The sequence below is a fragment of the Agrilus planipennis genome, unplaced genomic scaffold (genome assembly GCF_000699045.2).
Source record: "Agrilus planipennis isolate EAB-ADULT unplaced genomic scaffold, Apla_2.0 scaffold8, whole genome shotgun sequence".
In the NCBI taxonomy this organism is placed as follows: domain Eukaryota; kingdom Metazoa; phylum Arthropoda; class Insecta; order Coleoptera; family Buprestidae; genus Agrilus; species Agrilus planipennis.
In genome coordinates, this window is record NW_020442461.1 from 158,054 (window position 1) to 182,242 (window position 24,189).

At 34.6% G+C, this 24,189-nt stretch overlaps 8 protein-coding genes across 10 annotated transcripts in view; 5 read left to right on the top strand and 3 right to left on the bottom strand.

The window, feature by feature from the left end:
• The first annotated feature begins 320 nt into the window (after positions 1-320).
• Positions 321-2,859, top strand: LOC112906518 (hexamerin-like). Its single transcript, XM_025980760.1, has 6 exons — positions 321-521; positions 588-721; positions 801-1,155; positions 1,212-1,666; positions 1,723-2,495; positions 2,556-2,859. The coding sequence occupies exons 1-6, from the start codon at positions 437-439 to the stop codon at positions 2,797-2,799; spliced, it is 2,046 nt and encodes a 681-aa protein (XP_025836545.1). The 5' UTR covers positions 321-436; the 3' UTR covers positions 2,800-2,859.
• LOC112906505 lies at positions 2,838-8,618 on the bottom strand. Its single transcript, XM_025980734.1, has 6 exons — positions 8,437-8,618; positions 7,063-7,258; positions 6,002-6,172; positions 3,447-3,519; positions 3,155-3,394; positions 2,838-3,101 (listed from the first exon to the last, which is right to left on the bottom strand). Exons 1-6 carry the CDS (start codon positions 8,532-8,534, stop codon positions 2,950-2,952), a joined length of 930 nt encoding a protein of 309 aa, XP_025836519.1. The 5' UTR covers positions 8,535-8,618; the 3' UTR covers positions 2,838-2,949.
• On the bottom strand, positions 2,838-22,184 carry LOC108736064 (group XIIA secretory phospholipase A2-like). Its single transcript, XM_018468343.1, has 4 exons — positions 21,831-22,184; positions 21,539-21,778; positions 21,323-21,485; positions 2,838-2,938 (listed from the first exon to the last, which is right to left on the bottom strand). Exons 1-3 carry the CDS (start codon positions 22,063-22,065, stop codon positions 21,334-21,336), a joined length of 627 nt encoding a protein of 208 aa, XP_018323845.1. The 5' UTR covers positions 22,066-22,184; the 3' UTR covers positions 2,838-2,938; positions 21,323-21,333.
• LOC108736058 (probable ATP-dependent RNA helicase DDX46) lies at positions 3,669-8,418 on the top strand. Its single transcript, XM_018468332.2, has 11 exons — positions 3,669-3,907; positions 3,984-4,118; positions 4,182-4,323; positions 4,393-4,714; positions 4,775-5,149; positions 5,214-5,749; positions 5,981-6,535; positions 6,602-6,710; positions 6,769-6,981; positions 7,047-7,399; positions 7,659-8,418. Exons 1-11 carry the CDS (start codon positions 3,891-3,893, stop codon positions 7,899-7,901), a joined length of 3,000 nt encoding a protein of 999 aa, XP_018323834.1. The 5' UTR covers positions 3,669-3,890; the 3' UTR covers positions 7,902-8,418.
• On the top strand, positions 8,594-10,776 carry LOC108736031 (allergen Cr-PI-like). Its single transcript, XM_018468296.1, has 5 exons — positions 8,594-8,638; positions 8,718-9,072; positions 9,129-9,583; positions 9,640-10,412; positions 10,473-10,776. Exons 1-5 carry the CDS (start codon positions 8,594-8,596, stop codon positions 10,714-10,716), a joined length of 1,872 nt encoding a protein of 623 aa, XP_018323798.1. The 3' UTR covers positions 10,717-10,776.
• On the bottom strand, positions 10,755-11,717 carry LOC108736065 (group XIIA secretory phospholipase A2). The gene is made up of 3 exons (XM_018468344.2): positions 11,364-11,717; positions 11,072-11,311; positions 10,755-11,018 (listed from the first exon to the last, which is right to left on the bottom strand). The coding sequence occupies exons 1-3, from the start codon at positions 11,596-11,598 to the stop codon at positions 10,867-10,869; spliced, it is 627 nt and encodes a 208-aa protein (XP_018323846.1). The 5' UTR covers positions 11,599-11,717; the 3' UTR covers positions 10,755-10,866.
• Positions 16,892-24,189, top strand: part of LOC108736059 — a 174,944-nt gene continuing 167,646 nt past the window's right edge. For all 3 annotated transcript variants that reach the window (XM_025980759.1, XM_025980757.1, XM_018468337.1), the window contains exon 1: positions 16,892-17,276. The gene's annotated coding sequence lies outside the window, so the exon portion shown is untranslated. The remainder of the gene's footprint in view (positions 17,277-24,189) is intronic.
• LOC108736067 (RNA polymerase II transcriptional coactivator) lies at positions 22,473-23,226 on the top strand. Its single transcript, XM_018468348.2, has 2 exons — positions 22,473-22,688; positions 22,823-23,226. Exons 1-2 carry the CDS (start codon positions 22,620-22,622, stop codon positions 23,084-23,086), a joined length of 333 nt encoding a protein of 110 aa, XP_018323850.1. The 5' UTR covers positions 22,473-22,619; the 3' UTR covers positions 23,087-23,226.

The window sequence follows — 24,189 nt, forward strand, 5'->3', positions numbered from 1 at the left end:
TTTCTTTTATTTTTAATTAAATGTTAAGTATTTTTCTAGGCGTGTAAATGTTGCGTACAGAACAACAATAATAAAAGTAATTTTTTACTTTAAAACTGTACCCTTGAAATTTTAATTACACATTTAATAATTGCCAAAAGATTAATTTAATTTTTACTGAACATAATGCAAATTATTATGACCATGTCTTATTGTGTTCTTATTAATTAACTTCTTAAAGCAATCGTTAATTGTACGATATCGAAGTCAAGAGGTTAAAAAAAGCTTACAGGGAAAAAAACAACAAAATTAATACTTGTACAAAATATTGTTTGGAATAAAGAATTCTTAAAAAGAAAACAATGGTTAATCTGTCGATAAACTTGGACCTTTTGACTTGATATATAAAATGAGAGTATTTGCAATAAGATTTGAGACCTTAGGAGAACGGTAAACAATGAGGATTATTGTTCTTTTAATATTACTTTACGGATTTTGTGAAGCCGCCCCTTCTGAAAGTGGCAATACAGAATCTGAAGTCAGTAAGTGTATTCCAATATTTATTTGATAATATAAAAAATAATTCAATAAATCAATTCTCATTTAAGCTGACAGGGAGTTGTTGAAGAAAACAAAGCAGGTGTTTAGAATTCTAAGGTTTATAAACCAACCGAGTCATTATAAGGAGCTGGTGGATATCGCAAAAAACTATTCGATATACGACCAAGAAAGCAAATTTTCTGTAAGTATTAAAAAAGTAAAAGACAAGTTGTCATGCAGGACAATTGCTAATTTGTTTTTTACTTATTATTGTTTGCTAGAACGAGCAGGCATTCAAACAATTTTTGCAACACTACCAGACGGGCCTCCTTCCCCGTGGGACACAGTTTTCTGTCTTTTACTATGAACATTTAAAACAAGCCATTGCTTTGTTTAAACTACTGTACTATGCTAAAGATTACGACACATTTTTCAAAACAGCTGTATGGGCTCGTCAGAACTTAAACGAGGGCCTCTTCTTGTATTCATTTTCGGTAGCTTTGAAGCATCGCAATGATACTTACAAAGTCATCTTGCCTCCAATTTACGAACTGAATCCGTATTATTTTGTTACTGGCGATTCAATTTACCAAGTGCAGAAATTCAAACAGTTGTACCATGGACAGCAACTGAATGGTTGATGTTTCGAGTCAAATATCATGCAAATAGAATTACATATAATAATTTTTTAGAACCCTACATCATCCCGACGAATTATACAAGCCAAAATGTGCAACATTCCCTGGCTTATTTCTTAGAAGATATAGGCCTAAATGCTTATTACTATTATTTCAATTTGTATTATCCCTTTTGGTTGGGAGGTGAAGAGTTTAAGATGAAAAACGACAGAAGAGGTGAATTATACTATTTCGTACACCAACAACTTTTGGCTCGTTATTATTTGGAAAGGCTCTCCAACCATGCGGGTGACATTCCTATTTTAGAATATGATATTCCAGCGAAAACAGGGTATCGTCCCCATTTAGTATATTCAAGTGGGACTCCGTTTCCATCTAGGGAAAACCCTACATATCTTCCAAGGAAATTTGACTATTACGAATCAAAAATGACATTCAATAATTATTACTCTGTCCAAGATTTGGAAAGACGTATCGTTGATGCCATTGACGCAGGATTCGTTTATACCGTACGTTCGTAAGACATACTATTTTGCAAATTTTTAAAAAGTTTGTGTTTCATTAGGAAAAAGGCGAAAAGGTGGACATATATACCCCTGAAGGTTTCAATATTCTTGGAAACATAATTGAAGGGAATGCCGATTCTCTAAACAGCCGTTTCTATGGTCATTTGCAAATCTTTGCCCATCAATTGGTAGTAGACAATCACATTCAACCTGACGAATACCATGTGGTACCGTCTGTTTTGCAACACTTTGAAACATCCCTACGAGATCCTATATACTGGGAATTTATGAAGAGAATAGTCGTTCTTTTCCAATCATATAAATTACATTTGCCAAAATACTCTTACCATGAACTTAACTTTTCAGGGGTAAAGGTTGAAAACCTAGATGTAGACCCATTAGTTACTCTTTTTGACTACACCGATTATGACATCGCCGGCAGCGTAATTTTAAATCCTCACGAGTTCGAAAGAGATCCTTTTGTTATATTAGCTCGTCAAACACGTTTAAATCATAAGCCCTTTTCATATACTGTCAATGTAACCAGTGATAAAGAGCAACAGGCTGTGATACGAACGTTTATTGGACCCAAATGTGATCAGTATGGGCAGCCTATCGATATTAACGAACACCGACTTAATTTTTTCCAACTTGATACTTTTGTAACTAAACTTAATGCCGGAGTGAATGTCTTTAAACGAGATCATTCACAGTTTCATTTTGCACCAGATAAACCAACTTATAGGACTTTATACAATAAAATTAATAACGCTACCAATGAAGAACAACTTAAAACATCTCATACTGAATTTTCCTATGGATTTCCTCAAAGGTATTTTAATAAATATTATGTCGAGGAAGCGCTTTATGTGAACTCTTTATTCTTTTTTAGATTTATTCTTCCAAAAGGTCAGAGAGCAGGTCAAATGTTTCAGTTTTTCGTTATAGTAACACCACGTAAAGGAAATTTAGCTCCAGATAATATCTACATGGGTGGTATTTTAAAAGTCGGAAGTGGCAATCAGTATGTTGACTCCCTTCCTCTTGGTTACCCTTTTGATAGGGTTGTTGATAAAGATGCGTTTGTTTCTGTACAAAATTCCTACTTCAAAGATGTAATCATTTATCATAAGTAGATGTTAAGTAAAACTTTGAATGTGATTGAAAAAGATAATAAAACTGTTCTATTCTATTCATTAATGTCTATGAAACATAATATTTTATACAATTAACCAATTCATAAATTAAATAAAGAAATAAATACAGCATCACAAGATGATTACAATTTACAATTCATCACCTGCAGAATATTTCTTCCTCTTCTGCTTCCAGCCGTAAGTTGGAGGACAGTAGCATGCTTCTTTTTGGGCATCTAGGTATGATTTACAGCCAAGGGCCATTGTTCCAGTAAATAAGGTTTTAGCTGCCCCTTTACAAGCTGAAAAGAAATGTTCTTAGAATTCACAATTGAACCATGCAACATTACTTTACTTTTCACGATAGTTTCACCAACTGTGGGCTTATATGATTCACAGTACTTATATAAACACCTTCTAAATTCTAGATCACATAATTCTTTGTCCTTATTACAAGTGTCATAGCAAATGTCGTGCTGATCACAACACTTAGTCATCTCTCCAACTGGTAGATACTGGCTATCAATTTTTAATCCCAAGGAGCCACAGCCATTACCTTTTGGGATATGATTTCTATTTGGCACAGGTTTGACTCCTTTAATCAAAAAAGTATGTATAAAGTACAAATTAGAATTTGCTTAGGTTACCTGCAGTAGGGCATTTAAAAACACAATTTTCTTCTACAGCTGCGTCAAAAACTTCATGAATACTCTTGAAATTCTTCGCAATGTATGTTATAGGCATTGGAGAAATAATTAGTTGAAGGTAACTGATTAGGGGTTGTTTAGCCACTTCTTAGCATAGATATTAGACATATCAATTGTCTCTGGTTTTATCTATGATCTTTGTTCTTTTAATTATTAGGTTAGGTACGTTTGTGTAAATAAAGTAGGGTTATGTTATTGTGACGAGATGTTTTGTGTATGATTTATACTTTATCGTGCTTTTAGACCAATATTGTACGAATTTATCGACTTGTAAATAGTAAATGGTGAATTTATTGTGTAGTGTAAAAGTTTTATGAAATATTCAATTTTTTCATATTTGTAATTTTATCGTGCAATACGCTCTAGCGTTTATAAAGTTGGAAAATGGGGCGTACTGTTGGGTAAGGTAGTTTATTGGAATAATTATATTTTAAATATTTCGCATAAACCACTATTTGATTCAATTTTACTCTGCAGAAGAGAAAGAAGTCGTTCACCAGATCGTAAACGTCGAAGATCTAGGAGTAAAGAAAAATCAAAGTCAAATCGTCACAGGAGAAGTAGATCGCGAGAAAGAAGAGAAAAACGTTCATACAGTCGAGAACGTAGACGGTAAAAATTTAAATTTTTGCTCCAATGTATGTAATTTTGCTATTATTATGTTTATATTGATAGAGGAGAAAGCAAAGAAAAACGTGTGTCAGGAAAGTCTCGTAAGAGGGAGAGGTCCCGATCAAGAAGTAGAACTCCAAAAGATTCAAAAAGTAAAAATGATGAACACTCCGAGCTACCTTTTGATCCAACTAATTTAGATAAGGTAAACAACTACTAAATAATTAATAAGATACTCTAAACTATAAAGAACCTCTTTATGTACCATAAAAAGGAAGAAGAACAGAAAAAGCTTGAATTGGAAATGCAGAAGAGAAGAGAAAGGATAGAAAGGTGGAGAGCAGAGAGGAAGAAAAAGGAACAAGAAATATTCAAAAAAGAAGGAGTGAAGAATATAGGTAATATTCCTCAAGGCACGCTTAAAAAGTGGTCCCTAGAGGATGACTCTGGTGAAGAGGATAGTGTTACTGAAAAGGAAAAAGAGGAAACTGAAGAGAAAGAAAAAGAAGAAGTTAAAGAAGAGGAGGAACCCAAACCATCAGAAGAACCACAACCAGAAGAAGAAGAACTGGATCCTTTAGATGCATTTATGCAAGGTAATTTATTATATACCATGTCATAGTTATGGAATAATAAAAGTACATTTAACAATGAAGGTGTTCAAGAAGAAGTTAGGAAAATTAACAAACTAGATTTGAAAAAGAACAAATCGGATGTTGCAAGTTCCAAGAAGGGAATGGTAATTGTAACAGGAATTGCAAAAACCAAAATAAATAAGGACAAGGGAGAGTTGATAGAACAGAATCAAGATGGATTGGAATATTCTTCAGAAGAAGAAGAGGAAGATTTAAAAGACACAGCTGCTAATATTGCAAATAAACAAAGAAAAGATCTTATTAAAATCGACCATAATCATATCCATTATGCACCATTTAGAAAGAATTTCTATGTTGAAGTACCTGAAATTGCCAAAATGAGCAGTCAAGAAGTCGAAGCTTATAGGGAAGAATTAGAGGGAATAAGAATGAAAGGTAAGACTTACTTATAATTGATGAATGTAAAAGTCAAATTAAATATTTTGTTTTCTTTTCAAAGGAAAGGGTTGTCCAAGACCTATAAAGACATGGGCACAGTGTGGAGTCTCCACCAAGGAACTGAATGTATTAAAGAAGCTTGGTTTTGAGAAACCGACTCCTATTCAAGCTCAAGCTATTCCTGCAATAATGTCCGGTCGTGATCTCATTGGTATTGCGAAAACGGGAAGTGGTAAAACTTTAGCATTTTTACTTCCCATGTTTCGGCACATATTAGACCAGCCTCCCTTAGAAGAAACTGACGGCCCCATTGCCATCGTGATGACACCCACACGGGAGTTGTGTATGCAAATAGGAAAAGACATTAAAAAGTTTACCAAAAGTTTAAATTTACACGCCGTTTGTGTTTATGGTGGCACTGGCATTTCTGAGCAGATTGCTGAGCTAAAAAGGGGCGCTGAAATAATTGTATGCACTCCAGGGAGGATGATTGATATGTTGGCGGCAAACGGAGGGAAAGTTACTAATTTGAAAAGGGTTACCTATATAGTACTAGATGAAGCAGACAGAATGTTTGATATGGGCTTCGAACCTCAAGTATGTGTAACTAATTTTAAATTTAGGTAAAAATTATGCAGAATTGATAAATTAACAAATGCAGGAAAAATTCCCCTTGTATTTATATGTTCCTGTTGTTTCTATTTTATTTACAGAGATAATTAGTTATGTACTACCCATAAGACTGAAACATAACTTAATATATTTATAAACAATTTTTTTTATCTTCAGACTGTATAAATAAATATTTTTTAATTGATAATTGATCAGGTGATGAGAATAATCGACAACGTTCGTCCTGATCGTCAGACGGTTATGTTTAGCGCGACTTTTCCACGTCAGATGGAGGCCCTTGCCCGTCGAATTCTTTTGCGTCCAATCGAGGTCCAAGTAGGAGGTCGTTCCGTCGTTTGCAAGGACGTTGAGCAGCACGTTATCATTCTTGAAGAGGAACAAAAATTCCTAAAATTACTGGAATTACTTGGACTCTACCAGCAGCTCGGTAGCATTTTGGTTTTTGTTGACAAGCAAGAGAACGCTGACATTCTTCTCAAAGAGCTCATGCGATCTGGTTATAGTTGTATGAGCCTTCACGGTGGAATCGACCAGTTTGATCGCGATTCCACTATAATAGATTTTAAATCTGGTAAAGTTAAATTGCTTATTGCCACCAGTGTGGCTGCTCGGGGACTTGATGTGAAGCACTTGATACTCGTCGTTAATTATGATTGTCCAAACCACTATGAGGATTATGTGCATCGCTGTGGAAGAACAGGGAGAGCAGGCAACAAAGGATTTGCATACACATTTATTACTCCTGAACAGGTATTTATTCGACAGCATTTTATCTTTATCATTCCTGTAAAATTGCTCATAATGTACACCTTTTAGGAAAGATACGCTGGAGACATTGTAAAAGCATTGGAACTAGCTTCAGTTCCAGTACCTGATGGTTTAAAACAGCTTTGGGAGACGTACAAGACAAAGCAGGAAGCTGAAGGTACACAGTGGAGTTACATATGTTTATTATTTAACTTAAGTTTTTATTGTTTATGTAGGTAAAAAGGTGCATACGGGAGGTGGTTTTAGTGGTAAAGGTTTTAAATTCGACGAGTCGGAAGCTGCTGCTGCAAACGAGCGCAAAAAGTTCCAAAAAGCCGCCCTTGGACTCCAAGATTCCGACGACGAAGACCTCGAAAACGATATTGATCAACAGATTGAAAGCATGTTTGCAACCAAAAGAACTGTTAAAGAAATCAAAGCCCCTATTGGTAACTTTTACTCGTTTAATTAGTTTGTTTGAACTTGGTTTATAATAACTGATTGAAAATTGCAGGTATTGCAAATCCTACCAGTACGGTGGGCATGGCGTCGGCCCTCGACAAGCTCGAACTGGCGCGTCGTTTGGCGTCGAAAATAAATCTGACCAAAAACATAGGAGCTGACACAAAATTCGCCACCCAGCAGGCAGCTGAATCAATACTAAAAGGTAGCGGATCCCATCCTTTGATCACGGCCAAAACGGTGGCCGAACAATTGGCCGCAAAACTGAACACCAAATTGAACTATCAACCGAAAGATGAGGACGACAGAAACGACGATGACGCCGAACAAACATTTCGAAAATATGAGGAAGAACTCGAAATCAACGACTTTCCACAGCAAGCTAGGTGGAGAGTCACCTCTAAGGTATTAAATACAAGTGATTTATTTATCTTACAATCTGACTATTTATATTGTTTACTTCTTTCGTTGCTCACTGTTTGTATCATCAGTCATATATCGACATATATACACTTATGGAACATTCGTGATTATTTCCAGAAACTTCGTGTAGGTTCATTTTGTCGTGTAGTTTGTAGTATTGACCGCTGTCTGCGGCATTTGTAAATTATTTGTTCTATATTTACCGTTTTTCTAAATTGTATTTCTTTTATGATTTTATTAGGAGGCTCTTGCTCAAATATCGGAATATTCGGAAGCTGGTATCACTGTCCGTGGTACGTATGTTCCATCAGGAAAAAATCCTCCAGAGGGTGAAAGAAAGTTGTACTTGGCGATCGAGAGTACAAGCGATATTGCAGTGTCTAAAGCGAAATCCGAAATTACTAGATTAATAAAAGAGGAGTTGCTTAAATTACAGACAGCAGGTCATCATACATTTAACAAGGCCCGTTATAAAGTTATTTAAAGTATTTATTTTATTTCTTTTATTTTTAATTAAATGTTAAGTATTTTTCTAGGCGTGTAAATGTTGCGTACAGAACAACAATAATAAAAGTAATTTTTTACTTTAAAACTGTACCCTTGAAATTTTAATTACACATTTAATAATTGCCAAAAGATTAATTTAATTTTTACTGAACATAATGCAAATTATTATGACCATGTCTTATTGTGTTCTTATTAATTAACTTCTTAAAGCAATCGTTAATTGTACGATATCGAAGTCAAGAGGTTAAAAAAAGCTTACAGGGAAAAAAACAACAAAATTAATACTTGTACAAAATATTGTTTGGAATAAAGAATTCTTAAAAAGAAAACAATGGTTAATCTGTCGATAAACTTGGACCTTTTGACTTGATATATAAAATGAGAGTATTTGCAATAAGATTTGAGACCTTAGGAGAACGGTAAACAATGAGGATTATTGTTCTTTTAATATTACTTTACGGATTTTGTGAAGCCGCCCCTTCTGAAAGTGGCAATACAGAATCTGAAGTCAGTAAGTGTATTCNTCTAATATGCCAGACCCAAAACCCAAATAAATATAGGCTATAAACGTTAAACAATAAATGACAATTTTTCCATAAGGAATATCCATTATGTGCCCTAATTATTTGTAATGTTTTGCAAAATATATATTGGGAAATTACACATTACATGCTATTTTTATTGAGCAATGACTGGAAAGAAAGCAAATTTTCTGTAAGTATTAAAAAAGTAAAAGACAAGTTGTCATGCAGGACAATTGCTAATTTGTTTTTTACTTATTATTGTTTGCTAGAACGAGCAGGCATTCAAACAATTTTTGCAACACTACCAGACGGGCCTCCTTCCCCGTGGGACACAGTTTTCTGTCTTTTACTATGAACATTTAAAACAAGCCATTGCTTTGTTTAAACTACTGTACTATGCTAAAGATTACGACACATTTTTCAAAACAGCTGTATGGGCTCGTCAGAACTTAAACGAGGGCCTCTTCTTGTATTCATTTTCGGTAGCTTTGAAGCATCGCAATGATACTTACAAAGTCATCTTGCCTCCAATTTACGAACTGAATCCGTATTATTTTGTTACTGGCGATTCAATTTACCAAGTGCAGAAATTCAAACAGTTGTACCATGGACAGCAACTGAATGGTTGATGTTTCGAGTCAAATATCATGCAAATAGAATTACATATAATAATTTTTTAGAACCCTACATCATCCCGACGAATTATACAAGCCAAAATGTGCAACATTCCCTGGCTTATTTCTTAGAAGATATAGGCCTAAATGCTTATTACTATTATTTCAATTTGTATTATCCCTTTTGGTTGGGAGGTGAAGAGTTTAAGATGAAAAACGACAGAAGAGGTGAATTATACTATTTCGTACACCAACAACTTTTGGCTCGTTATTATTTGGAAAGGCTCTCCAACCATGCGGGTGACATTCCTATTTTAGAATATGATATTCCAGCGAAAACAGGGTATCGTCCCCATTTAGTATATTCAAGTGGGACTCCGTTTCCATCTAGGGAAAACCCTACATATCTTCCAAGGAAATTTGACTATTACGAATCAAAAATGACATTCAATAATTATTACTCTGTCCAAGATTTGGAAAGACGTATCGTTGATGCCATTGACGCAGGATTCGTTTATACCGTACGTTCGTAAGACATACTATTTTGCAAATTTTTAAAAAGTTTGTGTTTCATTAGGAAAAAGGCGAAAAGGTGGACATATATACCCCTGAAGGTTTCAATATTCTTGGAAACATAATTGAAGGGAATGCCGATTCTCTAAACAGCCGTTTCTATGGTCATTTGCAAATCTTTGCCCATCAATTGGTAGTAGACAATCACATTCAACCTGACGAATACCATGTGGTACCGTCTGTTTTGCAACACTTTGAAACATCCCTACGAGATCCTATATACTGGGAATTTATGAAGAGAATAGTCGTTCTTTTCCAATCATATAAATTACATTTGCCAAAATACTCTTACCATGAACTTAACTTTTCAGGGGTAAAGGTTGAAAACCTAGATGTAGACCCATTAGTTACTCTTTTTGACTACACCGATTATGACATCGCCGGCAGCGTAATTTTAAATCCTCACGAGTTCGAAAGAGATCCTTTTGTTATATTAGCTCGTCAAACACGTTTAAATCATAAGCCCTTTTCATATACTGTCAATGTAACCAGTGATAAAGAGCAACAGGCTGTGATACGAACGTTTATTGGACCCAAATGTGATCAGTATGGGCAGCCTATCGATATTAACGAACACCGACTTAATTTTTTCCAACTTGATACTTTTGTAACTAAACTTAATGCCGGAGTGAATGTCTTTAAACGAGATCATTCACAGTTTCATTTTGCACCAGATAAACCAACTTATAGGACTTTATACAATAAAATTAATAACGCTACCAATGAAGAACAACTTAAAACATCTCATACTGAATTTTCCTATGGATTTCCTCAAAGGTATTTTAATAAATATTATGTCGAGGAAGCGCTTTATGTGAACTCTTTATTCTTTTTTAGATTTATTCTTCCAAAAGGTCAGAGAGCAGGTCAAATGTTTCAGTTTTTCGTTATAGTAACACCACGTAAAGGAAATTTAGCTCCAGATAATATCTACATGGGTGGTATTTTAAAAGTCGGAAGTGGCAATCAGTATGTTGACTCCCTTCCTCTTGGTTACCCTTTTGATAGGGTTGTTGATAAAGATGCGTTTGTTTCTGTACAAAATTCCTACTTCAAAGATGTAATCATTTATCATAAGTAGATGTTAAGTAAAACTTTGAATGTGATTGAAAAAGATAATAAAACTGTTCTATTCTATTCATTAATGTCTATGAAACATAATATTTTATACAATTAACCAATTCATAAATTAAATAAAGAAATAAATACAGCATCACAAGATGATTACAATTTACAATTCATCACCTGCAGAATATTTCTTCCTCTTCTGCTTCCAGCCGTAAGTTGGAGGACAGTAGCATGCTTCTTTTTGGGCATCTAGGTATGATTTACAGCCAAGGGCCATTGTTCCAGTAAATAAGGTTTTAGCTGCCCCTTTACAAGCTGAAAAGAAATGTTCTTAGAATTCACAATTGAACCATGCAACATTACTTTACTTTTCACGATAGTTTCACCAACTGTGGGCTTATATGATTCACAGTACTTATATAAACACCTTCTAAATTCTAGATCACATAATTCTTTGTCCTTATTACAAGTGTCATAGCAAATGTCGTGCTGATCACAACACTTAGTCATCTCTCCAACTGGTAGATACTGGCTATCAATTTTTAATCCCAAGGAGCCACAGCCATTACCTTTTGGGATATGATTTCTATTTGGCACAGGTTTGACTCCTTTAATCAAAAAAGTATGTATAAAGTACAAATTAGAATTTGCTTAGGTTACCTGCAGTAGGGCATTTAAAAACACAATTTTCTTCTACAGCTGCGTCAAAAACTTCATGAATACTCTTGAAATTCTTCGCAACAGTTACAACATTTTGCAAGACGTCTCCAAAAACATTTTCAGCTGCTAGAACTGCATCACGTAAATTCTCTAATATGCCAGACCCAAAACCCAAATAAATATAGGCTATAAACGTTAAACAATAAATGACAATTTTTCCATAAGGAATATCCATTATGTGCCCTAATTATTTGTAATGTTTTGCAAAATATATATTGGGAAATTACACATTACATGCTATTTTTATTGAGCAATGACTGGAAAGTTGATAAAAGTAAGGTTAGAGTTTGACAAATAAAATAGAGGTTAGAATCTGCTCAAATCTGTTGTNTATTTACATTATTCGAGAGCTCGGATAATGCAAAAGAGATGAATTGGAAGAAAACAAACGTTTCTATGTATTCCAATTTGTCCTTTCGTTTATACATATTATAGGTACTACCACCGTACTAAAGCTCATTACAATTCAAATTTAATTCAGTTCGTGTAACATTAATTATCGGAATGTATGCAAGTTACGTTGTCGTTTAAAACACCGCGCGACTCTTTCATTAAATACTCATTTCCGTGGGTGACTACATTTGACGTTAAATCAAGTTTTAATCAGTGCCGATATTAAAATCGGTGTTATGCATATTCTGCCATTTTCAATCTCAATTAGCGGATTTTAATTAGAACAAAAAAAAATCGATCAGGTACATTACACTCGCTTGTTCCCATCAGCTTTCGTCGTTAATAATGAAGAGTGATGATGACCTGCATACTTCTTAAATACTATTTAAAAAAATGTAAGTACGAAAACAAAAAGGTAACTTTAGTGCTTTTTACTAAAAGTTTGCGAGATGTTGTTTTTATCATTAGTTAGACGCATTTTAGTTTACGTGCTTACAGGTACCCCAAGGGTGCCGTTATTCATTCAGATGTTCTTGTTGAAATTATTATTTATATGTAGAAACAATGTCGAAAGTTTTGCGACAGTGTTCTGTAAGAGTTTTAGAATCTAGAGAAGACAGTAACTAATAAATCACAGTATTACATGCGCCATGAGATTTATAGTGTTGGCGAAGTTTTGGGGACCATAAAGACGTAAAGAGAACTTCCTGTCTGCTGTCTTTTACTTCCGGTTTATTTAAATAATAAGTATTAAACGCTTAGATACTTTAAAATAAACTGAGTGTTGAATTAAAATTTGATTCGAAGTAAAAAAAAACAATTTTGTAACTACGAATACGCATAGTGCGCTTAAAGAATCTTAAGTTAAAATTTAAAAGTTTGGGAAGTCTCTATTATCTATTACGAAAAATACTTGTGAATCGATACTTTGTGGTAGGAATTAAGAAAAGAAATTGTTCGTATCGGATTGCGGAGGTAACTGAGTGCAGGTACAGATACAGGGTGTTTATTAAACATAAGATCGAAGAGGTTAATCTTTGGGTTGTTTCCTTTCGAAGATACAAGGCGATAAATATATTTCGACAATAGCAATATTATTTAAACTTTCTAGCCTGCAGTTATTGTGAAATCACATTTATTTAACAAAAAAATCAAAGACGAAACACCCGGTATATGTACCTATATAGAAAATAACAAATGTTTTGTATTTTGTCGATTTCGAATTATATTTTTGCCGGTGCTTCGTTCTCACGCTTTCGCGCGTCCGTTTCGTTGAATCGAACTGAAATTGTTTTTTTATAAATGTGGTGAACCATGTCTCTAAATCGACTTTTGGTCTATGCTCTCAATAGTTTTTAATACGATTGCTTTACTGTTGAAACCATTCTCACTACTACTGCTGCTACAACGCTTTTATAGAATTATATCGTGGCTGTTAACTAAAGCGGATCATTTTTTTTTGTGAAGTAGTGCTAACAGGTAGGTACGTGTACAAATATAAAATTAAAAGAGTGCGGAACGACCGGTTCCACAGCTCACATGTGGACAAGGTGAAGTAAGAGATTTAAAATGGATTTATTGATCTTGTGTTATTTTATTAGTTATAAGAAAGGATGAATTTAAGAACAAAGGCTTTCACGGCCGGAACCCATAGTAGAATGAAGATTCGGGTTATAGGGCCGTGATCTAAGTGAACTATTGTGTCCAGACGTTTTGTCAGCTACTGCGACTGACATCCTCAGTGGTAGTGCTGCGTTGACAACGTGAACGTAGATTATATCTCGAAGTCTCGGCAGCGACTGGGACCCAGTCTCTACTAAAGATGAATTTCGAATTTCCCTACACCACATCGTATTTTTCAATGGATGATGATGATTTTTTATTCTTACGACGTGCTGTAACCCTTGAAAAATATTCCCATTAACACTTTTTATTACATTATACTATACGTCTTCTCCCTCTCGTCCGGTTCCTGTAAATATAATGTTATTGTGCAATTATCGTTGAGTCTTCCACTTCTAATACATATATGTATGTATAGAATCTACGTAATAAGTTGTCGTCTTAGGACTTGTTTACGTATGTTTTCTGAAAATTTCCGGAAACGTTTTCCCGGATCTCGAGTTAACGTGATTTCCGGTCGGACGAAGTCAGAGGGCGACAACGGCTACGATAACACGTAAACTATGGAAACGTAATCAAGAGGGCCGCTTTCCTTTCGTGGCCTACTTCGTAACGCTATCCCTATATTTTATTCGAGCGAACGGAACACGTTAAACGTTAACTTATCCATAAATGTATGGATTTGATGCATGGTTTGAATCTGAAATTGGTGTCGAAAAAGGGTAAATTACGTCATTATCATCATCACAATCATCGTCATCAGAAGACCTTTAGTACGAAGGCAGGTTCCATTGCTTTTTAATCTGAGCCAATTTTCTCATTTCACTAAAACGACAATATCCCACATCCCTAACTATATGCCAAGAGTAACCTAATCTAGGTCTACCACCACCCCTATTTACTACGTTCTCGTTCCTGACTAACCCTTCAAAATCTCACCTTTTCCATATTGGTCTCTGTTCTTTTACTTTTTCCAATACTCTCTACAAGAAACTGAAAGTCAGCTGGCAATGTTGAGAACTGGAACGTAACAACAACTCAAAATGCTTTGGCGTCAAATTAGACAGAATCCTGAAGGACAAACAACAGTCTGAGGACACCAAGAAGAAGCTCTTCATTCGGAAAAATGTAATGATGGGTCGACTGGGGGGGGGGGTCAACTACACGTTCTGTATATGACAGATCTAGAGCTCAGTTTCTCAGAAAAGATGGGGTTTAGTACGTCTGGATCCACGCCAAACAAGTGGAAGTGGCGGATCATGTCGGGCTGTCTGAGATCAACTATCGTCGACAAGATTTGCTCCATAATTGGAATAGAGCTAATAAAAATCAGAAGGGACATGGACATTCTTTGTTCTAACACCCGCCACAGTCGACAAGGCTTAAGTTATTTTTAAAGATTGCTGAACTTCTAATTTATCCTATGGAACGGCGACTTAATCTTTGGAAAGAGGAAGTGATTCCAATAGTGGAACAGTGATATGAGGAATCCGTGGACTTCCAATTGTCTTTTGCTCTATGGAATAGTCATCCTATGCAAGACGGATTTAGTCAAATGGGCTGCAATACAGATGACAAGTGCTAGTGCGAGGAGACTCACTTTTCAGAACATCAATTGGTCTGTCCTTTGGAGATAACGACAAGGCAACATACCATGTTGCTGTACATTGGAGTTCAGCTATTGGAGTCTAGCATTTCAAATTATTATAGATATGAAAGATGACGATGAATACTTCTTCATTTCTACTATCTGCAGTCAAAGCCATAGTATTTTAATCGTCCACGTATACCTAACGCATGTTGTTCACGTTTCCTACCTGAACAGAGCCGTGTTCCAAACATTCATCTTCAACAATATTTTTCCAGTTTCCAAAGTAACAGTACGCCAGCACAGAAGTTATTTCGTATTTGTAAATTACGTGTAATAATGTAATTTCGATTAGGTGTGTTGGATGACACGCGACCTGTGGGTCAATAAAGAAGGCATGCGTCTAATCAAGAACTTGTCATGAGCTAAAGATAGATTGGCTCGTAACTTAATGATTTATTGGCGTCAGTGCGAGTAGAAAAAGTGGCCCGTGAGGGTAAAGGTGACGGGCCTGACATATGTCCCAGAGAATCTTGAGCGTCACACAAAGAACTCGAATGTTCCCCAAACTTCATTTTTTTTCTCTTTCATCCCACGAGTTTCGAAAAAGCGTGAACATTTACGTTGACACTAACGACTACAGAACCGAATTTTATTCAGATAGCAACCGATTTCTTTATCTAATCGCAAAAAAATCAACAGAAAACGAAAAGAAAATGGTCCAGTTTCGATATGGAATTTCCCAATTTTTGTCAGAATATCATAATAGCGACATGCGAACAATTTGTCAACCAACTGATCTGCTTTTTGTGTTTGAACATAAACATTATTTTAAAGAGTAGTAGAATAGAAATCAATAAGAAATATGCGAGATAGGTTGGTAGGACACCTTCTCAGGCATGAAGGGTTACTTAGAGCCACATTGGAAGCAAAAACAAAAGATAAGGGGGTAGAGGGAGATCTAGATTAGATTACCGTTCACAAATAGTTAAGGATGTGGATCTTCTAGTGTTAGGGATAGGATAGGAAAAAGTGTGGATGTGCGCGTCCAACCAGTCTTAGGACTGACGACCTTATGATGACGATATCTACTGATGATTTTAGACTTTCTATGCAACTGGGGGTCATCCAGAACGAATCGACTAATCAAAATCCACCTTCTTGTTAATCGTTTACGTTTTGCCCTCATTTAGGGGTCGATAAAACGTGTCAGACGTCAAGGATTATGTTATTCGTTGGGTGTCTTGCGTGAATGGCTATGTGAATACTAGGTCAGGATAGGACCTCCAGGTGCGTGTCTAATCAGTCTCACGTTGCATAGTAGCATTGTGAAGACCAGTACCGTTAGAATTAGGTTGGGTTGGGTTCGAAAGAAGTCTACAGTGGCTGCATTTTACGTCTCCATGGCTTCGCTTGGAAAATTGCAAATGTCAGTAGCACGAAAAGATAGAAAAAAGCGGCTTTGGTAAGAACGATGATTGCGCCAGTTGGTTTTTGGTAGGTAGTAAGTACGTTCATTTTTTTTTTGCGTTAATCTATTTCTTTCCCTATTGTTTTTGCGGCTTGTTCGAGTCGAGTCGAGGGTTGATCAGTGAAAATAAGTAGGATTCTGCCACACTCGTCATCGGGCCAACGCGTGTCATTCGTTTGCGAGGCGAGCGGTTTTATCATCATGTATAATACATTCGTAGAAGGCCAGGTCGTACGTAACAGGCGGCAAATCGATTCTAGTGCGCAGGCGGGCGCGGTCCCCGGACTCGAGTATCACCGTCAACCCGGAGCCGCAGTCTCTGCTCCGTGAAAACTCCGGCAGCTATCCGAAAGCTGTTTTTCCTATGCGCTGTTTCCACCTTCGTCGTCGCGCTTTATACATTACACAGATAGTGAGTGCATTCGCGTTCCTGTGTTCCGTCAAGGTGGTAGTGCTGTAACTGTATATGTATACAAACACGTTCTAAAGTCTGTTAAATTTGTTAATTTGACGATGAATCAGAAGTATCTAGTGATGACAGTGTGAAGGCCCACGTTCGCGAATCGATATCGTTATTTGTGTTTATCGGAAAATTGTTGACCACTTTCGGAAAAGTGGGTTAGCCGGGAAATAGAAGATAGGTCCAGTTGCAGCACTTAGTTTTTCGTTTTCCCGACGTGCTTTCTCACGTAACTTTCCACTCTTCTTTCCTGTTTCTTGTTATCTTCAACTCATTTTACCAGCTTGTCAATGTAGAGCAGATATTTGAATATCAAAGGTAAGAATGCTTCTGTACCAATTATTTTGCTTAATAATTTGTATCAGCTGGAATGGAAATCAAAAGATAGGTTACTTATAAAGGAAGTAAGGAAAAGGGAAAGTTTTTCTAGAGTTCTCAGTCAGAGAACTACAACTTTTTATGTTGCTTAATGAAGACTGGACATATTGCAAAGTTTTGTAAAGTTGTTAAGTTTCCAAAGGATTGCTAAAACCAGCAAGAGAATATTTTTGTTGTTTTATCCTGTTATTGGTGTATATTTCATTCGGAATAGTTAATCTAGGAATATACGTATCCAAATACCGTCCGAATGGTACGATTTTTATGAAATGTTATGTACTGGGACGAAAATAAATTATATTTGGTTTTACGGACAATAAAATTTGCATAATAAAATCGCGAGCGGTAGAAAATGGCAAAACATCATACGGTTGTGGTGCACATAAAAATTTATGTCTTTGTGGAAAAAATGGGACTCGAACAGAAATGACTTTGCTTATTTGTTCTGTCCGACGTTCACACTTCATTTCATATTAAAATATAATTAAAATGCACTTTTCAATCAGATTTTGACGCCGTTGAAAGAAAGAAAGATCAAAAGACCATGATACTTTTGAACATTTGAATTTAAGTTTGCTTTGATTAAAAGTAAGACTAAAATTCTTCTGGGTTTGTCTGAAATATTATTTGGGTTATATTGTTTCCATATTTTTTCTGGAAATTGCAAAGTTTTGATAATTTATGGATCTTGTTACAAGTGAATGTAGATATCTTTATTGAAGATAGCAATCCACAAAATTTTAAACTGTAGAGATTTGCAAACAGGTCTTCTTCAAGACCAATTCCAGCTCCAGGTGTCTCACTATTGGTTTTGATTTTGTGGTTATCACTTTCGGAGGTATTTGTAAAAGACAACTGAGAGTGTTGGTCTTTTCTGGAGTGTAACTAATGCTTTATTAATGTGAAGCCATTTGAATGTTTTCCCTCTTTTCCTATTTGTTCTCGTTCAATCTTTGTCGTACAAGAGACACATCGTGGAAATTCCTTTGGAAATTCTTTGAAGTTGTGCTAGTCTTGCGTTTAGCGGTATCTCAAGACTGATTTTGTTTCCTATGGCGATGAGCCTGGCTACAAAAGGTTTACGTGCTGGGGTAATGTGCAAAACAGTTATTCTTTCTTCTTCCTTGTTTTCCATCTTCTAGTTCTTGTATGTTTTGCAGAATGTACTTGTTAACGAGGAGTAAGATGATTTTCTCTGGAGGACAAAAGTTTCAAAATGCGAACGTTATTTTTTATTATGGGTTTAGGGCTGTTAAGAATTTAAGTATTTGTATGTCCTGATTAGCATTGTGATGGCTTTAGGAAAAGAAAATACTAAAAAATTTGCAATTTTACTTGTCGTGAACATTTTAGAAAAACCACCAAAAAGTGATTATTTATTTTCGCCTTTTTTCCTTTCATAAAGATGTGGTAGGCGACGCCTTTGTTATGAAGAACACAAAGTGTATTCAGAGTCTCACAATTAGACTCAAGTTTAGCTAATTGTTGACTTCTTAATTACGACGGAATTTTTTTCTTTTTTCTTTCATTCTTTTCTTTTCTTTTCATTCGTCGTCGACTTGACTGACAATTATTAAATACGCCCACCTTCATTTTTATTTATTTTTCACTTCCATGGGGCCTTTTCTTCTGGCGAAACAACGTCACACATTTCTTTTTATAACATCGTGCATCTATACTACTGTAGATAGAAATGCAATACAAAGGGATTTCCGTATCTCTTGACGTAACTAATTGTAAGTACGCTGTTAAATCTGACTTTAAAAAAGGTACATACATTTATCTCGTTAAACACTTTTACGTACTACGTTGGCTTACTTTTTAGATTGATTCCTGTTTCTTCATACATAATAAATGACATTAATACGACTTACGACTAAGCGTGGTATAAATATGAAACATTAAATACTACTTTTAGCAGTAAATACCTATAGATGCCGATATTCTGTCTGTCCCTTGACATTAGTAAAATTTAATATGTCTAGCAACTTTGATTTGATCGATGTTTGATCGACAGTAGCTTTATTGCGCCGATGAAAAGTAATAAGTCCGAAATCACGAATTACTGTAAAGCGTAGTATGAATATGAAACATTAAATACTACTTATAGCAGTAAATACCTATAGATGCCGATATTCTGTCTGTCCCTTGACATTAGTAAACTTTAATATGTCTAGAAACTTTGATTTGATCGATGATTGATCGACACTACCTTTATTGCGCCGACGAGAAGTAATATGTTCGAAATTACGATTTGCTGCAAAGCGTAGTATGAATATGAAACATTAAATACTACAGTTAGCAGTGAATACCTACAGATGCTGATATTCTGTCTGCACCTTGACGTTAGTGAACTTTAATATGTCTACAACTTTGATTTGATCGATGATAGATCGACACTACCTTTACTGCGCCGATGAGAAGTAGTAGCCTCAAAATCACGATTTACTGCAAAGCGTAGTATGAATATGAAACATTAAATACTACTTTTAGCAGTAAATACCTACAGATGCCGATATTCTGTCTGTCCCTTGACATAAGTAAACTTTAATATGTCTAGCAACTTTGATTTGATCGATGATTGATCGACAGTAGCTTTATTGCGCCGATGAAAAGTAATAAGTCCGAAATCACGAATTATTGTAAAGCGTAGTATGAATATGAAGCATTAAATACTACTTTTAGCAGTAAATACCTATAGATGCTGATATTCTGTCTGTCCCTTGACATTAGTAAACTTTAATATGTCTAGCAACTTTGATTTGATCGATGATTGATCGACACTACCTTTATTGCGCCGACGAGAAGTAATAAGTCCGAAATCTCAAATTACTGCAAAGCGTAGTATGAATATGAAACATTAATAACTACAGTTAGCAGTAAATACCTATAGATGCTGATATTCTGTCTGTCACTTGATGTTAGTAAACTTTAATACGTCTAGCAAATTTGATTTGATCGATGATTGATCGACACTACCTTTATTGCGCCGATGAGAAGTAGTAGCCTCAAAATTACGATTTACTGCAAAGCGTAGTATGAATATGAAACATTAAGTATTACTTTTAGCAGTAGATACCTATAGATGCCGATATTCTGTCTGTTCCTTGACATTAGTGAACTCTAATATATCTAGCAACTTTGATTTGATCGATGATTGATCGACAGTAGCTTTATTGCGCCGATGAGAAGTAGTAGCCTCAAAATCACGATTTACTGCAAAGCGTAGTATGAATATGAAACATTAAATACTACTTTTAGCAGTAAATACCTATAGATGCCGATATTCTGTCTGTTCCTTGACATTAGTGAACTCTAATATGTCTAGCAACTTTGATTTGATCGATGTTTGATCGACAGTAGCTTTATTGCGCCGATGAAAAGTAATAAGTCCGAAATCACGAATTACTGTAAAGCGTAGTATGAATATGAAACATTAAATACTACTTATAGCAGTAAATACCTATAGATGCCGATATTCTGTCTGTTCCTTGACATTAGTGAACTCTAATATGTCTAGCAACTTTGATTTGATCGATGATTGATCGACACTACCTTTATTGCGCCGATGAGAAGTAGTAGCCTCAAAATCACGATTTACTGCAAAGCGTAGTATGAATATGAAACATTAAGTATTACTTTTAGCAGTAAATACCTATAGATGCCGATATTCTGTCTGTTCCTTGACGTTAGTCAACTTGTTTGTATCAAATAACTTATTCTGTTTGATGGATGGCTAATAACAACTTTTGGTTGAGAAATAATAAGTTCGAAATTATGATCCACATGTGGTACTTTCGGTAACTGACTACAAATAAAATGTTCTTTATAATTTAATATTGTTTGCATGTTACTATTTTTCCAGAAAGCAAAGCAAACAAGGCAATTCTTTCTAAGAAGGACCTTTGAGGAACAGGATCTCGATTTGATCATTGTTGGTATTGCCTTTTTCTTCATCCAATTTATATAATAANCAGCATCACAAGATGATTACAATTTACAATTCATCACCTGCAGAATATTTCTTCCTCTTCTGCTTCCAGCCGTAAGTTGGAGGACAGTAGCATGCTTCTTTTTGGGCATCTAGGTATGATTTACAGCCAAGGGCCATTGTTCCAGTAAATAAGGTTTTAGCTGCCCCTTTACAAGCTGAAAAGAAATGTTCTTAGAATTCACAATTGAACCATGCAACATTACTTTACTTTTCACGATAGTTTCACCAACTGTGGGCTTATATGATTCACAGTACTTATATAAACACCTTCTAAATTCTAGATCACATAATTCTTTGTCCTTATTACAAGTGTCATAGCAAATGTCGTGCTGATCACAACACTTAGTCATCTCTCCAACTGGTAGATACTGGCTATCAATTTTTAATCCCAAGGAGCCACAGCCATTACCTTTTGGGATATGATTTCTATTTGGCACAGGTTTGACTCCTTTAATCAAAAAAGTATGTATAAAGTACAAATTAGAATTTGCTTAGGTTACCTGCAGTAGGGCATTTAAAAACACAATTTTCTTCTACAGCTGCGTCAAAAACTTCATGAATACTCTTGAAATTCTTCGCAACAGTTACAACATTTTGCAAGACGTCTCCAAAAACATTTTCAGCTGCTAGAACTGCATCACGTAAATTCTCTAATATGCCAGACCCAAAACCCAAATAAATATAGGCTATAAACGTTAAACAATAAATGACAATTTTTCCATAAGGAATATCCATTATGTGCCCTAATTATTTGTAATGTTTTGCAAAATATATATTGGGAAATTACACATTACATGCTATTTTTATTGAGCAATGACTGGAAAGTTGATAAAAGTAAGGTTAGAGTTTGACAAATAAAATAGAGGTTAGAATCTGCTCAAATCTGTTGTGAATAGGGGTGTGTAAAATATGTGTAAACATATTTACAAATAATTTGTTATATTATTAACAATTATGTTTAAAACTATAAATAACGATTATTATAATAAAGGAAATCAATTTCCCAAGTTATTCCGTTTGTATTTTGGCATGTATAATTTTTTTCACTGTAAAAATGAAGTTATTGGACAGCCCTGTCTATTGAAAGCAATCATTATCTATGAACATAGATTATCATTGGTAAGTAATGAAATTTAGGTTAGGAGTTATCTATGGGTTAGGAAAAGGTTAGAAAGTATTGGAAGCACTTGACTGTTTTGTTATTTCAAGTCTTATCTTTCTTTAAAGTGATAACTGATATTAATCGTTTTAATTTTCCATTCCATTTTCGTTTATAAAGTGAAAAAGTTATGCCAAAACCGAGCAAGAAAAAGGCTGCATCTTCATCGTCTTCTGACTCAGATTCAGGACCGGAGGATGTATGTTAAAATTAACGATATTTTGCAGTTTAAAATGTAGTAAATATGAAATATTTCCTTAAGGATTAAAGGTTTTTCTTGTTTTTGTTTGATGTGTCAATTTGCTAATTTAAATACATTATGAATCTTTTCAGAGAAATCCACCAGCCAAGAAACCGAAGACTGAAAACACTAGTAAGAAGCAGCAAGATGATGATATTTCTTGGAGTCTGGGAAAGAGACGTTTTGCCAAGTTATGCGAATTTAAGGGTAACTGGTATGTTGATATTCGTGAATTTTATGATGTAGGCGGGGACTTAAAACCTGGAAAAAAAGGTATAATGTTGACAATGGAGCAATGGCAGAAACTAAAGTCTCAAATAGATTCTATTGATGAGGCAATTAAGAGGAATGTTTAGTGTTCTATGTGTTCATGTAATATATTTTTCTGTAATGGCTAAACTTTTGAAAAGGACATTATGTTACTGAAGTATTGATAAATAACTTACGGCATTTGTAATATTTTGTCTAATAAAGTGGTTACATTAATGAAAAGAAAGCTGTTAGATATGCTTTATAAGGTTTATGAAGACTGTTTGGATTACAAAGATACAAAATAAATTAAAATAGTAAGAATAGATTAAAAGAGTAGAACATTGTAGAACAGTTGAGAATAAAGGTTGAATTCATTATTATGAGTTTACAAACCAATTGCCATCACTTATACAAATATTTTGGGTGTTAATTAACTTATTTATTACTTATAAATTAGAAAAAACTTGTTTCATATCATGTTGATTGGTTAAAATTTCTCCCGAGTATTGAAATTTAAAACGCAACTCAATGTTACGTTTTATATGTCTAATTAATATCTAAAAATAGTGAATTGATTAATGAATAACGCAATTTAATTGATCTTAATGCATTTTTGGTCCTCATTTATTTAAAAAAGCCGCTATATTAATATGCCCTCTATGTTTATAATTGAAAACAAAAGTCCGAGTAGTTGAAGCTATTTCTGGTAGATGGAACTACAATGCAGAAATGAATTGATAAAAGAGTTGGTGCCATTATGCGAAACTTTTAAAAACTTTTTATAATAAATATATGTCTAAAAAACGGAATAAAAGCAAAAAATATAAGATACTAAACTTTTACGACCATTAAAAGTTGAAGAACAATATGAAATGAGTAACTATTAATTACGAATTAGCAAAATTCACTACTATTAGTTGTAATTATAAATATTTTTATTTGTTTGCCAATTAGAAAGAAAAGCTAAAGAAGAAATTACATATTATGTAACGTCTTATCTGACATTTAAAGATTCTTCTTTAATAAATCAATAAATTAATGAAAAGACATTTTTGTATAAAAATTACCAATGTGTCATGATTTCTATATTTTTATATTTCAATTGATTATTATGTAATTATTCTAAATTAGATGATACTAAATAATTTTATTAGTACTGACGAATTATAATCATTTATATCTAACTAGTTCTTCCCCCTGCCCCCGG

What these genes read in the sequence shown, in the direction of transcription:
- LOC112906518 (XM_025980760.1), top strand. Translation starts at nt 437, where the DNA reads ATGAGGATTATTGTTCTTTTAATATTACTTTACGGATTTTGTGAAGCC. An exon ending in CCATGGACAGCAACTGAATG is followed by an intron (nt 1,156 to 1,211) that starts GTTGATGTTTCG and finishes ATAATTTTTTAG; the next exon opens with AACCCTACATCATCCCGACG. An exon ending in TCCTATGGATTTCCTCAAAG is followed by an intron (nt 2,496 to 2,555) that starts GTATTTTAATAA and finishes ATTCTTTTTTAG; the next exon opens with ATTTATTCTTCCAAAAGGTC.
- LOC108736058 (XM_018468332.2), top strand. An exon ending in TACAGTCGAGAACGTAGACG is followed by an intron (nt 4,119 to 4,181) that starts GTAAAAATTTAA and finishes TTATATTGATAG; the next exon opens with AGGAGAAAGCAAAGAAAAAC. An exon ending in AGAGGGAATAAGAATGAAAG is followed by an intron (nt 5,150 to 5,213) that starts GTAAGACTTACT and finishes TTCTTTTCAAAG; the next exon opens with GAAAGGGTTGTCCAAGACCT.
- LOC108736031 (XM_018468296.1), top strand. Translation starts at nt 8,594, where the DNA reads ATGCTATTTTTATTGAGCAATGACTGGAAAGAAAGCAAATTTTCT. An exon ending in GGAAAGAAAGCAAATTTTCT is followed by an intron (nt 8,639 to 8,717) that starts GTAAGTATTAAA and finishes ATTGTTTGCTAG; the next exon opens with AACGAGCAGGCATTCAAACA. An exon ending in ACGCAGGATTCGTTTATACC is followed by an intron (nt 9,584 to 9,639) that starts GTACGTTCGTAA and finishes GTGTTTCATTAG; the next exon opens with GAAAAAGGCGAAAAGGTGGA.
- LOC108736065 (XM_018468344.2), bottom strand. Translation starts at nt 11,598, where the DNA reads ATGGATATTCCTTATGGAAAAATTGTCATTTATTGTTTAACGTTTATA. An exon ending in TTTTAAATGCCCTACTGCAG is followed by an intron (nt 11,312 to 11,363) that starts GTAACCTAAGCA and finishes TTTTGATTAAAG; the next exon opens with GAGTCAAACCTGTGCCAAAT. An exon ending in TGGTGAAACTATCGTGAAAA is followed by an intron (nt 11,019 to 11,071) that starts GTAAAGTAATGT and finishes ATTTCTTTTCAG; the next exon opens with CTTGTAAAGGGGCAGCTAAA.
- LOC108736064 (XM_018468343.1), bottom strand. Translation starts at nt 22,065, where the DNA reads ATGGATATTCCTTATGGAAAAATTGTCATTTATTGTTTAACGTTTATA. An exon ending in TTTTAAATGCCCTACTGCAG is followed by an intron (nt 21,779 to 21,830) that starts GTAACCTAAGCA and finishes TTTTGATTAAAG; the next exon opens with GAGTCAAACCTGTGCCAAAT. An exon ending in TGGTGAAACTATCGTGAAAA is followed by an intron (nt 21,486 to 21,538) that starts GTAAAGTAATGT and finishes ATTTCTTTTCAG; the next exon opens with CTTGTAAAGGGGCAGCTAAA.
- LOC108736067 (XM_018468348.2), top strand. Translation starts at nt 22,620, where the DNA reads ATGCCAAAACCGAGCAAGAAAAAGGCTGCATCTTCATCGTCTTCTGAC. An exon ending in CAGATTCAGGACCGGAGGAT is followed by an intron (nt 22,689 to 22,822) that starts GTATGTTAAAAT and finishes GAATCTTTTCAG; the next exon opens with AGAAATCCACCAGCCAAGAA.